At 44.1% G+C, this 20472-nt stretch overlaps 1 protein-coding gene across 1 annotated transcript in view; it reads right to left on the bottom strand.

The window, feature by feature from the left end:
- Positions 1-20472, bottom strand: part of LOC106573509 (SH3 and multiple ankyrin repeat domains protein 3) — a 238792-nt gene that overhangs the window by 39359 nt on the left and 178961 nt on the right. The window contains 2 exon segments of the mRNA XM_045697184.1: positions 8601-8750; positions 8753-8976. Of these exon segments, the coding sequence (XP_045553140.1) occupies positions 8601-8750; positions 8753-8976 (374 nt within the window).

The raw sequence follows: 20472 nt of genomic DNA on the forward strand, positions 1-20472 counted from the left end.
TATGTACAGGGAGCATTCCAATAACCAGAGTGCAGTTGTTACTAGATTTGGAGCCCTGCACACTTTAATAGATAGAGAGCACACACACACACACACACACACACACACACACACACACACACACACACACACACACACACACACACACACACACACACACACACACACACACACACACACACACACACATTTGGGATGCAAGTCTCAAGGATATTCAACTATATATCCCAGAATGCAGTGAACATAATTTGTTCATTAATTGCCAGATAAAGCAGTGTATATGACACTAATAGCTCTCATCTTACCACAAGTATAGGAGAAGGAGAAGAGAGGAGAGGAGGAATAGAAAGAGATAGATTAGAGGTGAGGAGAGTGAAGAAAGAATGGAGGTGCGGAGTGGACCCCAGAGGCACAGATGAGTGTAGATGAAGGAGGGAGTGAATAAGTGAATGGAGGGAAGGATAGTCACACTTCCCTGAGACTGGGGCCCTGTTTGTTTGTGTGTGTGTGTGTGTGTGTGTGTGTGTGTGTGTGTGTGTGTGTGTGTGTGTGTGTGTGTGTGTGTGTGTGTGTGTGTGTGTGTGTGTGCTCTCAGGGCTCCTTCAGCTCACTGAGGGCTGGGGAGTGGCGCAGTCCCTACCTCATCTGTATTCAACACAAACCCACAGTAAGGGAGGGGAAGAGAGAGTGAGTGATAAGACGATTCAGTCGAGGAAGAGAGAGAGTGTATGAAAAAGGGAGCTTTATATATATTAATGACAGCGAAGTCAGGTATAGAATGAGAGCAGGTGGAGCAGAAGAAGGGACCGGCAGGTAGCCTAGCAGGTAAGAGTGTTGGGCCAGTAAACAAAAGACCACTGGTTCAAATCCTGAGCAAACTAGGTGAAAAATATGTCAATGTGCCCTTGAGCAAGACACTTGACCTTACTTTCTCCTGTAAGTCACTCTGGATAAGAGCATCTGCTTAATGACTAAGGTGGGGGAGGAAAACTCCAACTATGACTCAGAGGGATCCCAACCTTGAAGGGATAAGCAAAACTTTGGTTTTCATTCTCTCCCTCTATTTAATTTATTCTCTTTCTTCTTCTCCTTCTCCCCCATTTCTATAGGCCCCCAGGTGAAGACAAAAATAGACCAGGCAGGCTACCTAATAACTCTTACCTTTCCTGTCTATCGTTCACCTTAATACACTCACAAGCTCATTCGATGTGGGTGTACCTTCTTGCTACACAGCATGGCTGTGGATAAAAAACAGGCAAAAAGAATGAACCCCTTTGTATTGTCAGGTTTAAAAGACCAGGGTTTAATAGAGATTGAGTGTTGAGTGATTGTGTATTGACCGTTAATATCACTGACAGAATGTGTGTGTGTGTGAGTGCATGTGTGTGTGCATGTATGGTTTTTAGTAGGTGTTGATTAATGGTGTTTACTCTGTGATACAGGACCTTAATGAGCAAGACTGTTGCCCACAGTAAACACACATACTGAAATTGACTGTCAATAATATTGATGGGGCAAAAATCGATAGTGACATATCAGGATTTTATTTTTGACCACATATCGCAATATTATTTTTGACAATATTGCAATGTTATTTTTGCGATAGTCAGCTGTACCTGCACCAAAACTCAATTAGCTTTCTGCACTTTTATTTCCATGACTGATTAAAACTAGTTTTCTCATGGCTTCATATTGTCCCTCTGCAGCAGACATATGGTGAGCAATATGTTTGGAACATCAAATCGTAGTACATGTAGAATTGTGAGAATCGCAACACATCATATCAGCACATGTGTGACGTGTGTGTGTGCATCTCATACACACATTCACACACTCAGTGATACACAGTGTCACAGTAACAGTGGCAGGGCAGGGCTGACACAGGGCAAGGCCATATGGAGACACTACAGGATCTCACAGTCCCACTGTGTCCCTCTGGCGGGATAGAAGCGTTGGGCCAGTAACCGAAAGTTTGCTGGATCGAATCCCTGAGCTGACAAGGTAAAACTCTGTTGTTCTGCCCCTGATCAAGGCAGTTAACCCACTGTTCCCTGGGCGCCGATGCCGTGGGTGTTGATTAAGGCAGCCACCCGCACCTCTCTGATTCAGAGGGTTAAAAGCAGAAGACACATTTCAGTTGAATGCATTCAGTTGTACAACTGACCAGGTATCCCCTTTCCTTGATACGGCTCACTATCTGGGCATGAATACACACACATGCAGGCACTGAGGCTTAAACTAGGTAGAGTACACCCTCTGAAAAAACACATGGTGGAACACTTCATATGTGAAATGCATGTTTTTTTCTGTAAGGGCATGCAAGGATCCACACGCACACACACACAAACTGTACACTCTGTACAACACACACACACACAATCTGTACCTAATGGTAATGGAGTAATCCTGTATGTCAGGAAGCTTTTACTCCAGTTCCTGATCTGTATTCATAATCATTATTGTGTGTGTGTATGTGTGTGTGTGATAGATGGACAGATGGTGTGGTCTGCAGGGTGCAGGTGTGGGCGTGGCTGGGGTTTTGCTACCTGCTGCGTCTCTGATTGGACAGCTGTGACACTCTCGTCCTTCCCCCAGGCCACTGACCCAACTGATATCAACACACACACACACACACAAATCTTAATAAGGTCTTAATAAACTTTATCCCCTCAGGTCACTATGACCGCTCTACCCTGTCACTTTGTAATTTCTCTAGAGGCACACACACACACACACACACACACACACACACACACACACACACACACACACACACACACACACACACACACACACACACACACACACACACACACACACACACACACACACACACACACACACACACACACACACACACACACACGCACACACACACACACAGATTTGGGCCTCTGTGCCAACATGTTAGAGAAGCCCTGAGCCATAAAGGGTCCAGGTTTACCAAGCATTAGCACCAGTGGAAGGTTTGAGCCTGGAATTGTATATCTGCAGTAATGGTTAAATCACACTGCATTCCCCTTCAGATCATTAGTAACGCCTTTTTTTGTTGTCCGTGTGTGTGTGTCTACCGGCTTGTGTGTGTGCTCCAGGTATCCTCTACTGGCCATAGCAATGTTAATATTCCACACACACTGGGCGAGGCCTGAGACCATTAATCATGTTTGTGAATGTCTAATCTCAACGTTATTTGTGCCGGTTAGATTTTCACGGCTGTCTGGAAGATTTACAATGGCATGCAGACGAGAAGTGTGTGTGCTTGTGTGTGTGTGTTGAGACGTAATAGCCTGTAATGGAATGGGGTATGTTGGTGTGTGTTTGTACTTTATGTGTGTTAAGATGGTACAATGTGTGAGGTGAGTGTAGGGCTGTTACGGTGACCATATTACCGGCAGTCACGAGTCATGAACACAGTCAAATTCCACGTGACTGTGGAGTCACGGTAACTAGGCTTCTCCAAAACTGCACTCTGATGCCACTGATTATCATTAGTAGCCTACCAAACTTGATAACGGCCAATGGCTTCGATAATGGCCTGGTACTCAGCACTCTAATCAATCTGACATTAACGCAAATGCAATCAAAAAATCTAATCAAACACTACTTGAGAGCCCATAAACCCATGTTGCGCAAGATTTCTATAGGCTATGCAGTTGCGTGAGAAAACAGAGTTTTGATGGCCTCTATTAAAAAGAGGAGGAGCCCATCAGCTTTCTATAGGCTAAGCCTACTATATATATTTCTAAACGTTCCTAATATTAAGCACATTGCTTCGCTTTACAACCGGAGTAGCCTGCCTGGCTGGCATTAAATGAACCACGGGAAAAGTGTACTCCATTCACTATTTAAGTGCATACGGGTTACATGCATTTTTTCCCCCTGCCCCTGTTCCGAGAGGAGCATGATAATGTCCCATTTTATATCCAAACTAATTTCACACATATTATTTAGTATATGTAAAGACAAGATTAAATTGAGAAAAGTCTGATGGGTAAGAATATTATCAAGCGCTTGTCATATTGTGAATGAGAGACTGATGAAGTGTGTGCAGCCTGCACAAGAACAGTAGAGCTCTGCCTTTCATGACACTTTTTTCAAATCATCATTAGAGTTTAATCATGCAGCTTTAGAATGTATATTAAAAAAAAATATATATATGTATATATATATATAGCCTAATGTTTGTATCACAACTAAAGTTGCATATATAACTCTAAATGAAGCATATAGGAGGACCTGTTTCTTTGTTAACCGCTCAACACAGAATAACTGAATGTGCGCACTCACTCCAAAATCGTTTGGGGAAATATCCTTTCTATTTTATTCAGCTATGTTCAATTGTATTCTTCTTACTATTTATTGTGAGGCTATATTAAATGGATTTATTAGACTTTAAAATGTAGATGTTCCAAAAGTCTGCATCAGTGGCTTGTAGGCTATGCATGGAAGCTAAGAGATACTAAACGTGTTTATGTTAATTAAAGGTCAGTTACCGTGAAACCGGCAGTTATTTGCATGACAATCCCCAGCTGACAAAATGTCATGACCGCCAAAGCCCTAGGTGAGTGCATGTGTTTGTGCATGTGTGTGTGTGTGCATGTGTGTGTGTGTGCGTGTGAATGAGTGTGTGCTCTAAGGGCTTGACCACATTTCAGGAGAAGTGTTTCTGTCCGTTTCCATAGTGACAGCAAGTGGCCTATCAAGAGGTGTTCATCCTGGTGATGCTATCTGAGTACATCAGAGAGGAGAGAGAGAGAGGTGGAGGGAATGGAAGGCCCCTGGGGTATTATCAACACTAACATATCCAATGGATCGAGACACACACACACACACAATGGACACCCCCCCCCACACACACACACACACACACACTGTGGTGGAGGTACACACACATATAGGAAGGCTACAAGAGACTATCTGTGCATCAGTGGGCTATTGTCACCATCCTTCTGTAGACTAAATTATGGAGAGGAATGGAATTTCCTAGCTCTTCTTCATCAGATTGGGAGTCAGCTACACAGCATTATGAGTAGAGGGAAGATACAATACATATAAAAGACTAACAACGGGTGAAAGACAATAAAACCAAGACAGACAATGAAAGCTAGAAAATGTGACATCGGGGACTATGCAAAAACTACACTGAAGGATGTACAAACTTCACTGAAGTGCTAACCATGACTGTCCTTTACCACTACGCCTAAACATTAAGGACCGGTTTTCAGGACACAGATGAAGCCTAGTTGTGGAATAAGCTTCATCTGTGTCCGCGAAACCGTCTCTAAGGGTTTCTATTGTACAGTAGATATCCCAGGGGTTGTAGAGTTATACAGCTGTGTTTACCTTCTGATGCCTGAAAAACACGGTTCTCTACAGGACAGAGAGGAAGACAAGACCACATTAATGCATACAATCTGTTTTATTACAGCCCTGGTCTAAAGACTACATAAAATACCACCTCAACTGAACCTATACACCAAACACCTGACTGGGTTAGCCTAGCCACAATTCTAATCCACAGTAGCTAGCTACAGTATGCTAACAATAACACAGTAGGCTATGAGAGGAGAGTTAGAATGCAGGCCTGCTGGTTTCAAACCTCTCAGTTCCTCATACAGGTGTTCCTCTGTTGTCACAGGATAAAGGGATGGAAAAGTGACAAGAGAAGAATATGGGTATGACACAAGGGAGATGTGACTGAGTTAATGGAGGTTCAACAACAAAGTATGACAGGGACACCATCCTACAAAACCAGGCTCTTACAGATAAAGCTGGTTGAAGTAGGGCGTTGATGTTGAAAGTGTATAGTACTCTTACTACCTTCTCATTGTAAAAGGTAGAAGGCAACCTTCTTTATTTTTGCAAAGGATGTGGTTGGTGGGGGGAAGGGGGGATTCTCCCTATCCTTTCATGGTCGTACCGTCACATCTAAACTGGCCATGTGCTCTGGCTTCTGTCAAAGTTTTTCTCCTCAAGAATATGGCACATTAGAGAAGCTTCATCTCTTGCCCTCTCCTCTTTTCTCCTTCCTCTCCTCACCTCTTCTCTTCCCCCAGTGTAAATGAGGCCTGTAACTATTAGCAACTCATCCATTCATGAATGCAGATGAGATGGAATGTATTATGTATCAAAGTGGAGATCATCCATCCACAGAGACGGCCTCTCCAGTCCCAACCCCCCTCTATACACTGTGAGGCGGACTGGTCACTGCAGGCTAGCAACAACAAGACCAGCTGGGAACTAGCAAAACTGAAGAGTGAAAAAAAATATTTTTGCCTTCAAATTGGCATTCGATACAGCTTATACCCATGAACTACAGTGGACAGGGAAGTGGAAAGTACAGTTAGTCATGTTGGTCAGTGTTATACAACACTGCCAGATGGCTCGGTTGGCTTGAGTGTGATGCTGGCAACTCCAACGTTGTAGGTTCAATTCTAGCATGAGCCATATGACTGTAATCATAAGTGAGAGCATATGCCACGTATATGGTCATGTTTTTCATTCCCACCTGCAGTATTCAGCATAGCGTCCACTGGCATGAAAGTTTCACATAGCCTTGCCACGGTAGGACTGGTGTTCCATTAACATGGACACCATAGTGGCCATTTCTCAAAACAGTACCATCATGGAACACTATGTTTTAGACACAATATACACTATCATTTCTGACGTTTGTGGTAATGTGAATAACCTTGAACAATGCATGGAAAAGAGGAAAAATGCATTTCATTGTGTATGGGTGTGTGTGTCCGTTCCTCTGAAATGGAAAGTTCTGTGGGTGATAACATCTGTGTCAACATTATACATATCAGTTCTCATATCAGACAGGGTCACTGAGTTCCTCTATTCATACTCATGACTCACAACTCAGTTGTTTGGCACAACATCTGCCTAGGTATCATAAACAACAACACTTTTCATCACACACGCACGTGCGCACACACACACACACACACACACACACACACACACACACACACACACACACACACACACACACACACACACACACACACACACACACACACACACACACACACACACACACAGTCTAAGGGTGGGAGTGTATCAGACCATATAGCAAAGGGGTAAGTGTGGTATCTGTGCCTGTCAGGGAGAGGTGTATGTGTCTAAGAGCCTGTAGGAGAGTAAAAGCAGTGGCAAACATGTCACCCTGTTGGCATGCGTAGAAGAGGGAAGATAAACTACGTCGCACACAGGAAGAAGAATCACTCTGAAGAGGAAGTACGAAGTGAGTGTACGCTCCTGCCCAAACTTTATTTAACCCCTAACCCCTAACTTGAACCCCTAACTTGTTGAGATCTGTCAGGCTTTGAGAGGTGTAAGTGTAAAAGGATATTGCACTGCTTGCTTAGCATGTACCGCTTCCTCCTGAATCATCTCACACCAAGGCTCAAACCCAGGACCTCTGCCTCGCAAACACACGTGACTGCACTCTTGAAGCATTATACCCAGTCGCTAGCTACTCGGCAGCGCAGAGACTTCAGGCTGAGGAGTGAGTTTCACAGATCTTCATCTGCTACATAAGCAATATGGTGACACATTCAGTGGAGTTGTTACCATATTGCCTCCACCTATATCAAATGTGCATAAGGGGTAGGTGTCAATTGTGGATTGGGCAATAGAGGATCATGCACTTATATAGGCAGCAACTCATGTAGAATACACACACAGACTGTACACACACACTCCCTCCTCAACCAACAACCAAGCACTAGAGTTGTGGGGAAGGAGAGGGGTGGGTTTGGATATAGAGGTGGATTGGGAGAGAGAGAGAGAGACGGGCTGACAGTCATGTTGAAGAATGTTGTAGCGTTTTACCTTCTACGTCATTAGAGTCGTAGTCTGGAGTGAGGCATGGATGGAGAACAGAAGACACACACATGACACCGTAACCACAGCACCATTAGGATTATGAGTCAGAATATATAGACATCCTGTAGGGCTGAATCCTAGCTTGAGATATGCACACGTAACACATAACTCAAAGTCATTACGGCATTTATGCGTAGACATCACACGTTAGTTAGGATTCAACCCATGACAATGCTGGTGAAGTCACACTAAAACAGAAAAACATTGTTCATGTCAGAATGACTTTGACAACACTTCAGATGCATTAGATGACAAATGTACCACTTTCCAGTGGTGAAGTGACATTACAGAGGCATGAATGGAATGAAAACAGTGGAATGTCCTTTATCTATGCACTGTACTGCATAATGTATGCATGACCCATCCTTTTAGTGTTGTACTGCCTCTACTGTTAAACACACCTTCTGTCACATCCATTTACACCTGTGACAAGAGTGACACACTCTTGTGATGGCTGACCTTGCCTGAGACTACATACTAGACCCAGACTTACTCAGCACATAGTTTTCACATTCTATAGACGGAATAAAAGTTTGTGATCCCAAGTCAAGTTTCTGGTTTCCTAGTGATTTCCTGGTTTCCTAGAATGAGATATGTCATTTACATCGTTTTAGATTCCTTCCCAAATCTGAGACCTGTCGAGTTTCATAATACACCTGTCAAAAGAGGTCAAACTACTTTATGAACAGTCATAGTGTACTAACCTTTGACCCTCTCTCCACGGTTCAGCTGGATCTCTCCCTCGCCCTGTGGCGTGTACGGTTTGACCACAATGAAGGTGCGTCCCGGCACGGCACTGTAGAGTTTCCGTTTGGGGCCGCTGGCGCCGGTAATGGCAGGGGGGTGTGTGGGTGGGGGGGGCTGGGGTCCCGCTGTACCGTGCCCGGGCTGTAAACAAACACATAGGTTACCGTGGTGATGCCAGGCAGCTGGTAGCTGAAGCCTGTGGTCACCGACATGGTCGGGTCGCCAAGGGGACAGTAACCCAGCAACAACCTGACAGTTGTCACAGTGACCGGTTGTAAGATAAGTGCCACTGTCTGTCCAAGCGGCCAACAGTCAACGGTCCCAAAGCAAACCCTGAGGGAAAGTCATGGGACGAGAGATCACTCTTCCTACCCTCCTCCTCTAAATCCTTCTGTCTCTTCCTCTTCCTCTGTTACAGCAAACACAAAATCCCCCTGTCCCCCCTCCCTCCACCCCTCTTTTCCTCTCCTCCTCGTCCTCTCCTAGGCAGGAGCAGTAGTGTTAACGGTTAGAGGTAACGGAATCTTCCCCGTTGCTGTCTCTCAGATCCGTCTGGCAGTCCCCCTGAGTCACACATATCCTGAGCTCCCGCTCCCACCGAACAGCCCTCCAGAGAGGGGGAGAGAGCTCCCCAGCTTCCAGTGCTCCAGACTGGGCGACAGATCCCACCTAGTCCCCTGGCTCTGGAGGTCCAGGTCCTGCTGTGGAGGAGAGGGAGAGAGGCTGGCTCTACACCCCGACCAAGACTCCTTCTCCTGGGAGTCCCTCTCCGCTCCCCTCCACCCCTCACACACACACGCCCACTCACACACACTCACACACACACTGGCGACGATGCTGCTGCTAGCCCTGCTGCTGTTACCGCTACTGCGCTTGGAGGCTCCCCTCCCCTCTGACGACTCACACACACTCACGCACACACAGCTCTCTCTGAGCATTCTAACCAACACACATACTCTCCCAGACACACACACACAAGCAGGCTGCCCCCTCCGCTGCTGCTAACGCTACATCTCCACGAGGACAACATACGCCAGCGACACCATGTCGCAAACACACTGAAACGACATATGCACACACACACACGCACACACGCACACACACGCCCCGGGGCACGATTGATCTCCTCCTGCCTGTCTGCCTGCCTGCGTGTGTGCATGTGCCACTGCTACCCAGGACAGGTTGGTGTGTGGGTGGGGGTGGGGGGGGGGTGGGGGGCAGGAATGAAGCACCGGCCCATTTGGCTTAATTGTCACTGGCACCTCCTCTTCGCCTTGAATCACTTTCTCTTTTTCCCCCTTTCTCTTTTTCCCCCTCCATCTCTCTCTCTCTCTTTCTCTCTCCTTCTCCATTCCTTCCATTTCTCTGATGGAGGTGGCTGGTGAATTCTACTAGAGCCGAATCAAAGCTTCTCCTGGTCTTCATTCATCACTACTGCTGCAGCTTTGTGTGTGTGTGTGTGTGGATCACACTGCTGCCTGTTTGTCTGTGTCCTCAACACTCACCCTCCCATCCTTCTAACAGCTGCTTTTCTCCTTACTTCCTCTGTCCCTCTCCCCTTCTCTCTGTTCTTTCTTTGTTCCTGCAAAATCATCGATACTATACAGTGATTCAAATATCAATGTGTTTTTAAATTGCCTCTGTGTGTTAACGTATGTGCGTCTGTGTTTACATGTGTGTGTACATTATGGGTATCACGTCAAGTGTGTCTGTGAGTACACCCCTCATTCTCTATCTACCCCTTCCCTCTCTCCCTGTCTCTCTCTCCCTCCCTCTCTGTCTCTGTGCCGTATCAATCACTCGTAACCCTTATTTCATTCATTCATTCTCCTCTCTCCATCTTTCCCCCTCCCTTCCTGCTTCTGTTTATCGCTTCCTCAAGAGGAAAGGAGGAAAGAGGCTGGGATGGCTGCCTGCCGCATGTTAATGTTTGAGCCCAGGACACTCCACCCTCCGCAAGCTGAACACAACACAGAGAGGGAGGGAGTGAGGGATGGAAGGGTGGAGCGAGGGAGCAAGAGGGGAGAGCAGAGAGATGGATGGAGGAAGGAGGAGAGAGAGGGGGGGTGGGTAAAAGGGGAGGAAGAGCAAGGGAAACGAGAGATGAAAGGAGCAGCTAGAGTGGGCAGGAGAGACAGGGATACAGGCAGAATGAGATGAAGAGAGAGATATGATGCTAAAAGTGGACAGAATAGGGTAAACAAGGAAATAGAGCTTCTGCTTTAAGTTGGTTTCCAATACATAATTAAGCCTAAAGCTAAACTAATTCAGCTTCAGTTAATGCAGTGGCAGTGGATACAAATCCTGAATCACATAATTCTATACATACATTCACAGTAATTTACTACTGCCATCAGTTTTATAACAGGCAATTAAACTACATATCTCAGTGTTGCTACATATCCCCCCCACACACACACACACACACACACACACACACACACACACACACACACACACACACACACACACACACAGAGCTGTAATGGTATGTTAGATGGTCTGACCTCTGTGGTGGCAGATGCCCTGATTGCTCCTTGCAGGTGGGCTGGAGGAGGATGGTGCTGGTGTGTGTATGTGTCCCTCTACACTCCAGATTGATCTCTCTTCCTCCCCTTTAATGAACTGTGTTTATAATGCCACGAAGGCCCCCTCTCAGTGTGTGCGCGTGTGTGTGTCTGTGTTTCCTAGGACACTGCTTCTGTAACCGTGGTAACTATCTATACCAGAAAAGAGAAAATACACTACATGCTCGTTGAACATCTCATTCCAAAATCATGGGCATTAATATGAAGTTGGTCCCCCTCCCTTTGCTGCTATAATACCCTCCACTCTTCTGGGAAGGCTTTCCATTCTTGATGTTGGAACATTGCTGCAGGGACTTGCTTCCATTCAGCCACAAGAGCATTAGTGAGGTCGGGCACTGATGTTGGGCAGTCAGGTCTAGCTCGCAGTCGGCATTCCAATTCATTCCAAAGGTGTTCGATGGGGTTGAGGTCAGGGCTCTGTGCAGGCCAGTCAAGTTCTTCCACACAGATCGCTACAAACCATTTCTGTATGGACCTCGCTTTTTGCACAGGGTCATTTTCATGCTGAAACTGGAAATGGCCTTCCCCAAATTGTTGGCACAATATTGGAAGCACAGAATCGTCTAGAATGCCATTGTATGCTGTAGCATTAAGATTTCCCTTCACTGTAACTAAGGGGCCTAGCCCGAAACATGTTAAACAGCCCCTCCACCAAACTTTACAGTTGGCACCAATGTGCGTGTGCACTTCCCCGGGACTGGCTGGTGTGTGAAGTGGTTTAAACTACAACTCTACCAAAGGACAAGTCTATACCACATGGAGCATTGGCTACACAGCTGGAAATGGTTAAACTCTGAGACTATTGATCCCTACAGAATAAGAGCAAATCTTAGACATATAATTACTAGTCTGCAGTTAGAAATTACGTAAACCTAGGATGGGAATACAAACATCTATTCTATGAGAACATTTCCGAATGGTACTCTAAAATTCCCAATCTAACAAACACAAAATACTTTGATCTTTAGGGAAACGCAACCAGAGAGATTCTGATGAACTCTCCAGCAGACGGACCGGATTCCAACAGAGAAGACAATAACGACATACGAAAGTGAAAGTAAATATAAATTGCAATTTCTTTTTGTATGAGCGGTCGTTCAAGTAAAGTATTAGCAATTTCTATGAGTGTAGTAATCCTTTGAGTTTCCCGCTCTTGAACCATCCACCCCTTTCTTTTGTCTACCAAGCCGTCATATCGCTTTCGTCCGCTAGGGACTTTTCTTTGTATCATGTAGCAACCCAATCTATAATATCTACTGTTTGTTTGTTATGTATTTATGTGATTTGATTAGTTAGTAAATAAATAATTGAACCAATTTGTATATCGCTGATTCATAATTTATGCTAGGGTTCGTGCAGATAACCAAGAATTTTATGATGTACAGATGAGACTGATAGAAGGTAAATAATAATTAATGACTGACTGCTATTGATATAAAAGATCTTCAGATCTTTAAGAGTGGATTCGGGAGATAGCGGCTCTATATAAACGAATGCTCCCGTGGTGCCCCGGATTCTTAATGAGTTAGTTATTGCCTGATAAATTTTTGTATTGTATTATAGATATGAGGTAGTAGAGTAGTGGCATGAGGGCACACACTTAATGTGTTGTGAAAAGTGTTATGAAATGTAATGTCATGTAATATTTTTAAATGTATATAACTGCCTAAATGTTGCTGGACCCCAGGAAGAGTAGGGTTAGGGTTAAAAAAGGAGATCCTTAATAAATACAAATACACATTTAAGTGACACATTTGTGACACGCTACAGCTTGGCAGGGGTGCTCAGTATTTCAACAACACATCAACAACAGCACTTCAACAACATGCCTATACATTTTGCATGTAGGCTGTATAAAATGACATAAAAAATGATGACTTAGAATTAAAAAGTAATGACATGAAAAATGCCTTATTAGACTGTACAGTCATTAGGCTATACAGTGCCTTTGAATTCACTTTTAGAAACACGGGTTTGGCCAGTCTTTGGTTTGAGGACCATGTGTTGAGCTATGCTTTCCTAGTTTGTTAATTTAGCCTAGCAGATGCTCTTCTATTCCCATGCCCTAATCACAGACAACACAAATCAATTTTGTAACAAAAGTATCATGGAATAAATTGAATAAATTAGAAAATGATAGTTTCCCGAATGAAAACAAGTTACAAGTGCATTTAGGCCTACCTGATGATATGGGGCTCCTATGTTAAAAAACAAATAGCTTTTTCTCGAATTCATTGATGATCAAATACTTCAGTTGTAACTGGTTCTGTTGAGCTCCATTTTTACAGTTGATAGACAACTTTATTACTGTTCCAAACTTAGACTATCCTCTTTTTTAACAATAGCTTGTATAGAAATCCAAACTGCTCTGGTGCTACAGCATGAACTCATTCATTATCATGCTCTTTTGTGGTATTAAAATATTATGCTTGGTCTCCCAAGTGGCACGGCAGTCTAAGGCACTGCATCGCAGTATTGTGGTGCCACTACAGCCTGGGCTGTGTCACAACTGGCTGTGACCGGGAGTCCCATAGGGCAGAGCACAATTGGCCCAGCGTTATCCGAGTTAGGGGAGGGTATGGCCGGGGGTGCTTTACTCAGCTCAATGCACTCTAGCAACTCCTTGTGGCGGGCCAGGCGACTGCAGGCTGACTTCAGTCATCAGTTGAATGGTGTATCCTCCAGCACACTGGTGCAGCGAGCGGGTGTTAAGAAGCATGGTATGGCGGGTCATGTTTCGGAGGACTCATGACTCGACCTTCGCCTCTCCCGAGCCCGTTGGAGAGTTGCAGCGATGAGACAAGATCATAATCACGAAATTACACACCTCCAAGCTGTGTAAGGGCTATTTGATGGAGTGCTGCATCAGATGACCTGGCCTCCGCAATCGCCCGACCTCAACCCAATTGAGATGGTTTGGGATAAGTTGGACCGCAGAGTGAAGGAAAAGCAGCCAACAAGTGCTCAGCATTTGTGGGAACTCATTCAAGACTGTTGGAAAAGCATTCCAAGTGAAGCTGGTTGAGAGAATGCCAAGAGTGTGCAAAGCTGTCATCAAGACTAAGGGAGGCTACTTTGAAGAATCTCAAATATAAATTTGTTAACCTGTTAGGGCTAGGGGGCAGTATTTACACGGCCGGATAAAAAACGTACCCGATTTAATCTGGTTATTACTACTGCCCAGAAACTAGAATATGCATGTAATTATTGGCTTTGGATAGAAAACACCCTAAAGTTTCTAAAACTGTTTGAATGGTGTCTGTGAATATAACAGAACTCATATGGCAGGCAAAAACCTGAGAAGATTCTGTACAGGAAGTGCCCTCTCTGACCATTCCTTGGGCTTCTTGACTCGCTTTATTGAAAATGTAGGATCTTTGCTGTAACGTGACACTTCCTACGGCTCCCATAGGCTCTCAGAACCCGGGAAAAAGCTGAATGATGTCTTTGCAGCCCCTGGCTGAAAAACATTAGCGCCTTTGGTAAGTGGTCTATCAGAGGACAATGAGACTGAGGCGCGTGCACGAGGCGACCCCATGTTTTTATTTCTCTCTCTTTGAACTAAAACACGGTTTCCCGGTCGGAATATTATTGCTTTTTTATGAGACAAATGGCATAAAAATTGATTTTAAACAGCGGTTGACATGCTTCGAAGTACGGTAATGGAATATTTAGACATTTTTTGTCACGAAACGCGTCGGGCGTGTCACCCTTCTTTACACTTTCGGATAGTGTCTTGAACGCACGAACAAAACAGAGGATATTTGAACATAACTATGGATTATTTTGAACCAAACCAACATTTGTTATTGAAGTAGAAGTCCTGAGAGTGCATTCTGACGAAGAACAGCAAAGGTAATAACATTTTTCTTATAGTAAATCTGACTTTGGTGAGGGCTAAACTTGGTGGGTGTCTAAATAGCTAGCCCTGTGTTGCCGGGCTATCTACTCAGAATATTGCAAAATGTGCTTTCACCGAAAAGCTATTTTAAAATCGGACATAGCGAGTGCATAAAGGAGTTCTGTATCTATAATTCTTAAAATAATTGTTATGTTTTTTGTGAGCGTTTATCGTGAGTAATTTAGTACATTTTGTGTAAATTCACCAGAAGTTTGCGGGGGGTATGCTAGTTCTGAACGTCACATGCTAATGTAAAAAGCTGGTTTTTGATATAAATATGAACTTGATTGAACAAAACATGCATGTATTGTATAACATAATGTCCTAGGATTGTCATCTGAAGATCAAAGGTTAGTGCTGCATTTAGCTGTGGTTTGGGTTTATGTGACATTATATGCTAGCTTGAAAAATGGGTGTCTGATTATTTCTGACTGGGTACTCTGCTGACATAATCTAATGTTTTGCTTTCGTTGTAAAGCCTTTTTGAAATCGGACAGTGTGGTTAGATTAACGAGAGTCTTGTCTTTAAAATGGTGTAAAATAGTCATATGTTTGAGAAATTGAAGTAATAGCATTTCTAAGGTATTTGAATATCGCGCCACGGGATTACACTGGCTGTTGCGTAGGTGGGACGATTTCGTCCCACATACCCTAGAGAGGTTAAACAGTTTTTTGGATACTACATGATTCCATATGTGTTATTTCATAGTTTTGATGTCTTCACTATTATTCTACAATGTAGAAAATAGTCAAAATAAAGAAAACCCTTGAATGAGTAGGTGTCCAAACTTTCGACTGGTACTGTATATGATTATGTTTGTCTCCAATAATGTAAAATAATGTAGAATTGCATGAAACGCATTTATAAAAGGCAATTTTTTCTCAGACTGCATTATTGTCTCGGTTTTCGTCGTGTTGAGGAAAAGACCAAAATGCAGTGGGATTGTGGACACTCATGTTTATTAAAGAAAACATGTAAAGCATCCACTTGAACAAAAAAACAATAAACAGTACTTACAACGGTAACAGTTTTGCAGGCTATACAAAAACGCAGTGCAAAATCAATCTCCCACAAAAGACAAACACACCCTCATATATGGGACTCTCAATCAAAGGCAAATTGACAACACCTGCCTTCAATTGAGAGTCCCAACCCCAATGAACCCAAACATAGAAACAGACACACTAGACTAAACATAGAATACATTAAAATCAAACAGTGCCCAAAAACCCCGGAATACCTAAATCAACTGCCCTACAACAAACACACCACCCCTAACCACATAAAACAAATACCCTCTGCCACGTCCTGACCAAACTACAATACCAATTAACCCTTATACTGGCCAGGACGTGACAATTATAGATTCATGCAGTGCTTTTAATATAATGGAAATCTTTTCACCCCTTCCCTTCCACATTGGAATGTGAATCCACAACCTTCTGGCTACCTGCTGGCTAAAGTCATTGTTTATGGCTCTGGTCTATCCTTGGAGTGAGGGTAAATGGTGCATTAGTCATGTTCTCTGCTATCCACTATGTTTGAATTTTTCTTTTGGGTATGGGGGGGTCACTTGTTTAGTGTTTTCAAGTGTTCATGGAGGGTCAGTTAAACATTTATTTTATTGGTGTGTCTGTCTGTGTGTGTGTGTGTGTGTGTGTGTGTGTGTGTGTGTGTGTGTGTGTGTGTGTGTGTGTGTGTGTGTGTGTGTGTGTGTGTGTGTGTGTGTGTGTGTGTGTGTGTATGTGTGTGTGCATGTGTGTGTGCATGTGTGTGTGTGGCCAGACAATGTTCCAAACAAAGCGACGGGATTAGCAGCCAAACGGACCAATGAACTGTCACCTTTTGATGATGCGGATTATGCTGTGTAAGGATCGATGTTGGTTCCGCCATGTACTCCTTTGATGTGGATTCTCCACACTGGATTCACTCCGGGCGAAAAGGGTCCATATCAGGGAATATGTTTACATGACACTTTTACATATTCTAGAGCAGTGGTTCCCAAACTTTTTACAGTCCCGTATCCTTTCAAACATTCAACCTCCAGCTGCGTACCCCTTGTAGCACCAGGGTCAGCACACTCTCAAATGCTATTTTTTGCCTGCCACACACACACACTATATAATACATATTTACACTGCTCAAAGAAATAAAGGGAACACTTAAACAACACAATGTAACTCCAAGTCAATCACACTTCTGTGAAATCAAACTGTTCACTTAGGAAGCAACACTGATTGACAATAAATTTCACATGCTGTTGTGCAAATGGAATAGACAACAGGTGGAAATTATAGGCAATTAGCAAGACACCCCCAATAAAGGAGTGGTTCTGCTGTGGCAAGAAGGTTTGCTGTGTCTGTCAACGTAGTGTCCAGAGCATGGAGGCGATACCAGGAGACAGGCCAGTACATCAGGAGACGTGGAGGAGGCCGTAGGAGGGCAACAACCCAGCAGCAGGACCGCTACCTCCGCCTTTGTGCAAGGAGGAGCAGGAGAAGCACTGCCAGAGCCCTGCAAAATGACCTCCAGCAGGCCACAAATGTGCATGTGTCTGCTCAAACGGTCAGAAACAGACTCCATGAGGGTGGTATGAGGGCCCAACGTCCACAGGTTGGGGTTGTGCTTACAGCCCAACACCGTGCAGGACGTTTGGCATTTGCCAGAGAACACCAAGATTGGCAAATTCGCCACTGGCGCCCTGTGCTCTTCACAGATGAAAGCAGGTTCACACTGAGCACGTGACAGACGTGACAGAGTCTGGAGACGCCGTGGAGAACGTTCTGCTGCCTGCAACATCCTCCAGCATGACCGGTTTGGCGGTGGGTCAGTCATGGTGTGGGGTGGCATTTCTTTGGGGGGCCGCACAGCCCTCCATGTGCTCGCCAGAGGTAGCCTGACTGCCATTGGGTACCGAGATGAGATCCTCAGACCCCTTGTGAGACCATATGCTGGTGCGGTTGGCCCTGGATTCCTCCTAATGCAAGACAATGCTAGACCTCATTTGGCTGGAGTGTGTCAGAAGTTCCTGCAAGAGGAAGGCATTGATGCTATGGACTGGCCCGCCCGTTCCCCAGACCTGAATCCAATTGAGCACATCTGGGACATCATGTCTCGCTCCATCCACCAACGCCACGTTGCACCACAGACTGTCCAGGAGTTGGCGGATGCTTTAGTCCAGGTCTGGGAGGAGATCCCTCAGGAGACCATCCGCCACCTCATCAGGAGCATGCCCAGGTGTTGTAGGGAGGTCATACAGGCACGTGGAGGCCACACACACTACTGAGCCTCATTTTGACTTGTTTTAAGGACATTACATCAAAGTTGGATCAGCCTGTAGTGTGGTTTTCCACTTTAATTTTGAGTGTGACTCCAAATCCAGACCTCCATGGGTTGATAAATTGGATTTCCATTGATTATTTTTGTGTGATTTTGTTGTCAGCACATTCAACTATGTAAAGAAAAAAGTATTTAATAAGATTATTTCTTTCATTCAGATCTAGGATGTGTTGTTTAAGTGTTCCCTTTATTTTTTTGAGCAGTGTATTAAACATAAGAATGAGTGTGAGTTTGTCACAACCCGGCTCATGGGAAGTGACAAAGAGCTCTTATAGGACCAGGGCACAAATAATAATAATCAATAATTTTGCTCTTTATTTAACCATCTTACATATAAAACCTTATTTGTTAATAAAAAATGGTGACTAACTCACCACAGGTTAATGAGAAAGGTGTGCTTGAAAGGATGCACCATTGTTGGGTTGTATTGGAGAGAGGCTCAGTCATTTTCCACACAGTCTGTGCCTGTATTTAGTTTTCATGCTAGTGAGGGCCGAGAATCCACTCTCACATAGGTACATGGTTGCAAAGGACAAAAGTGTCTTAACAGCGTGATTTGCCAAGGCAGGATACTCTGAGCACAGCCCAATCCAGAAATATATCAGTGGCTTCTGATTAAATTCAATTTTCACAGAACCGCTTGTTGCAATTTCGATGAGGCTCTCTTGTTCAGATATCGGTAAGTGGACTGGAGGCAGGGCATGAAAGGGATAACGAATCCAGTTGTTTGTGTCATCCATTTCGGGAAAGTACCTGCGCAATTGCACACTCAGCTCACTCAGTTCCTTCGCGATATCACATTTGACATTGTCCGTAAGCTTGAGTTAATTTGCGGACCAAAAAAATCATACAATGATGGAAAGACCTGTGTGTTGTCCTTCTTAATGCAGACAGAGAAGAGCTCCAACTTCTTAATCATAGCCTCAATTTTGTTCAGCACATTGAATATAGTTGCGGAGAGTCCCTGTAATCCTAGATTCAGATCATTCAGGTGAGAAAAAACATCACCCAGATAGGCCAGTCGTGTGAGAAACTCGTCATCATGCAAGCGGTCAGACAAGAGAATATTATGGACAGTAAAGAAAACTTTAAGCTCGTCTCTCAATTCAAAAACACGTGTCAATACTTTCCCCTTGATAACCAGCACACTTCTGTATCTTGTAAAAGCGTTACATGGTTGCTGCCCATATCACTGCATAGTGCAGAAAATACACGAGTGTTCAGGGGCCTTGCTTTAACAAAGTTAACCATTTTCACTGTAGTGTCCAAAATGTCTTTCAAGCTGTCAGGCATTCCCTTGGCAGCAAGAGCCTCTCGGTGGATGCTGCAGTGTACCCAAGTGGCGTCGGGAGCAACTGCTTGCACGCATGTTACCACTCCACTATGTCTCCCTGTCATGGCTTTTGTACCATCAGTACAGATACCAACATGAGCAGCAGGTACGTTTGGATACATACAGATCATTAGTGGAATTCCCACGATAGAGTAACAGTTACTGTGATTGGATGTTAATTATTTGACTAGGCTACCTGTATTTGACATTGTGTTGTTATTTCGCTGAACACTAGATGGTTTCATTTTATTTTTGGCAGTGAAACAAGGCTAGTCAGGCAAGAAAACCTCACCCAAATGTATAGCCCTGTTGGAAAATATAAATGGACTGTTTGAAAATGTGAAGATGGTTTTTAAATAAAAAAATTTAAAATACACATAGGTTGGAGTAATTAAAACTCGTTTTTCAAGCACTCCACAAATTTCTTGTTAGCAAACTATAGTTTTGGCAAGTCGGTTAGGACATCTACTTTGTGCATGACACAAGTCATTTTTCCAACAATTGTTTACAGACAGATTATTTCACTTATAATTCACTGTATCACAATTCCAGTGGGTCAGAAGTTTACATACACTAAGTTGACTGTGCCTTTAAACAGCTTGGAAAATTCCAGAAAATTTGGTAATGGCTTTAGAAGCTTCTGATAGGCTAATTGACATCATTTGAG

The sequence above is a fragment of the Salmo salar genome, chromosome ssa16 (assembly GCF_905237065.1).
Source record: "Salmo salar chromosome ssa16, Ssal_v3.1, whole genome shotgun sequence".
Lineage (NCBI taxonomy): Eukaryota > Metazoa > Chordata > Actinopteri > Salmoniformes > Salmonidae > Salmo > Salmo salar.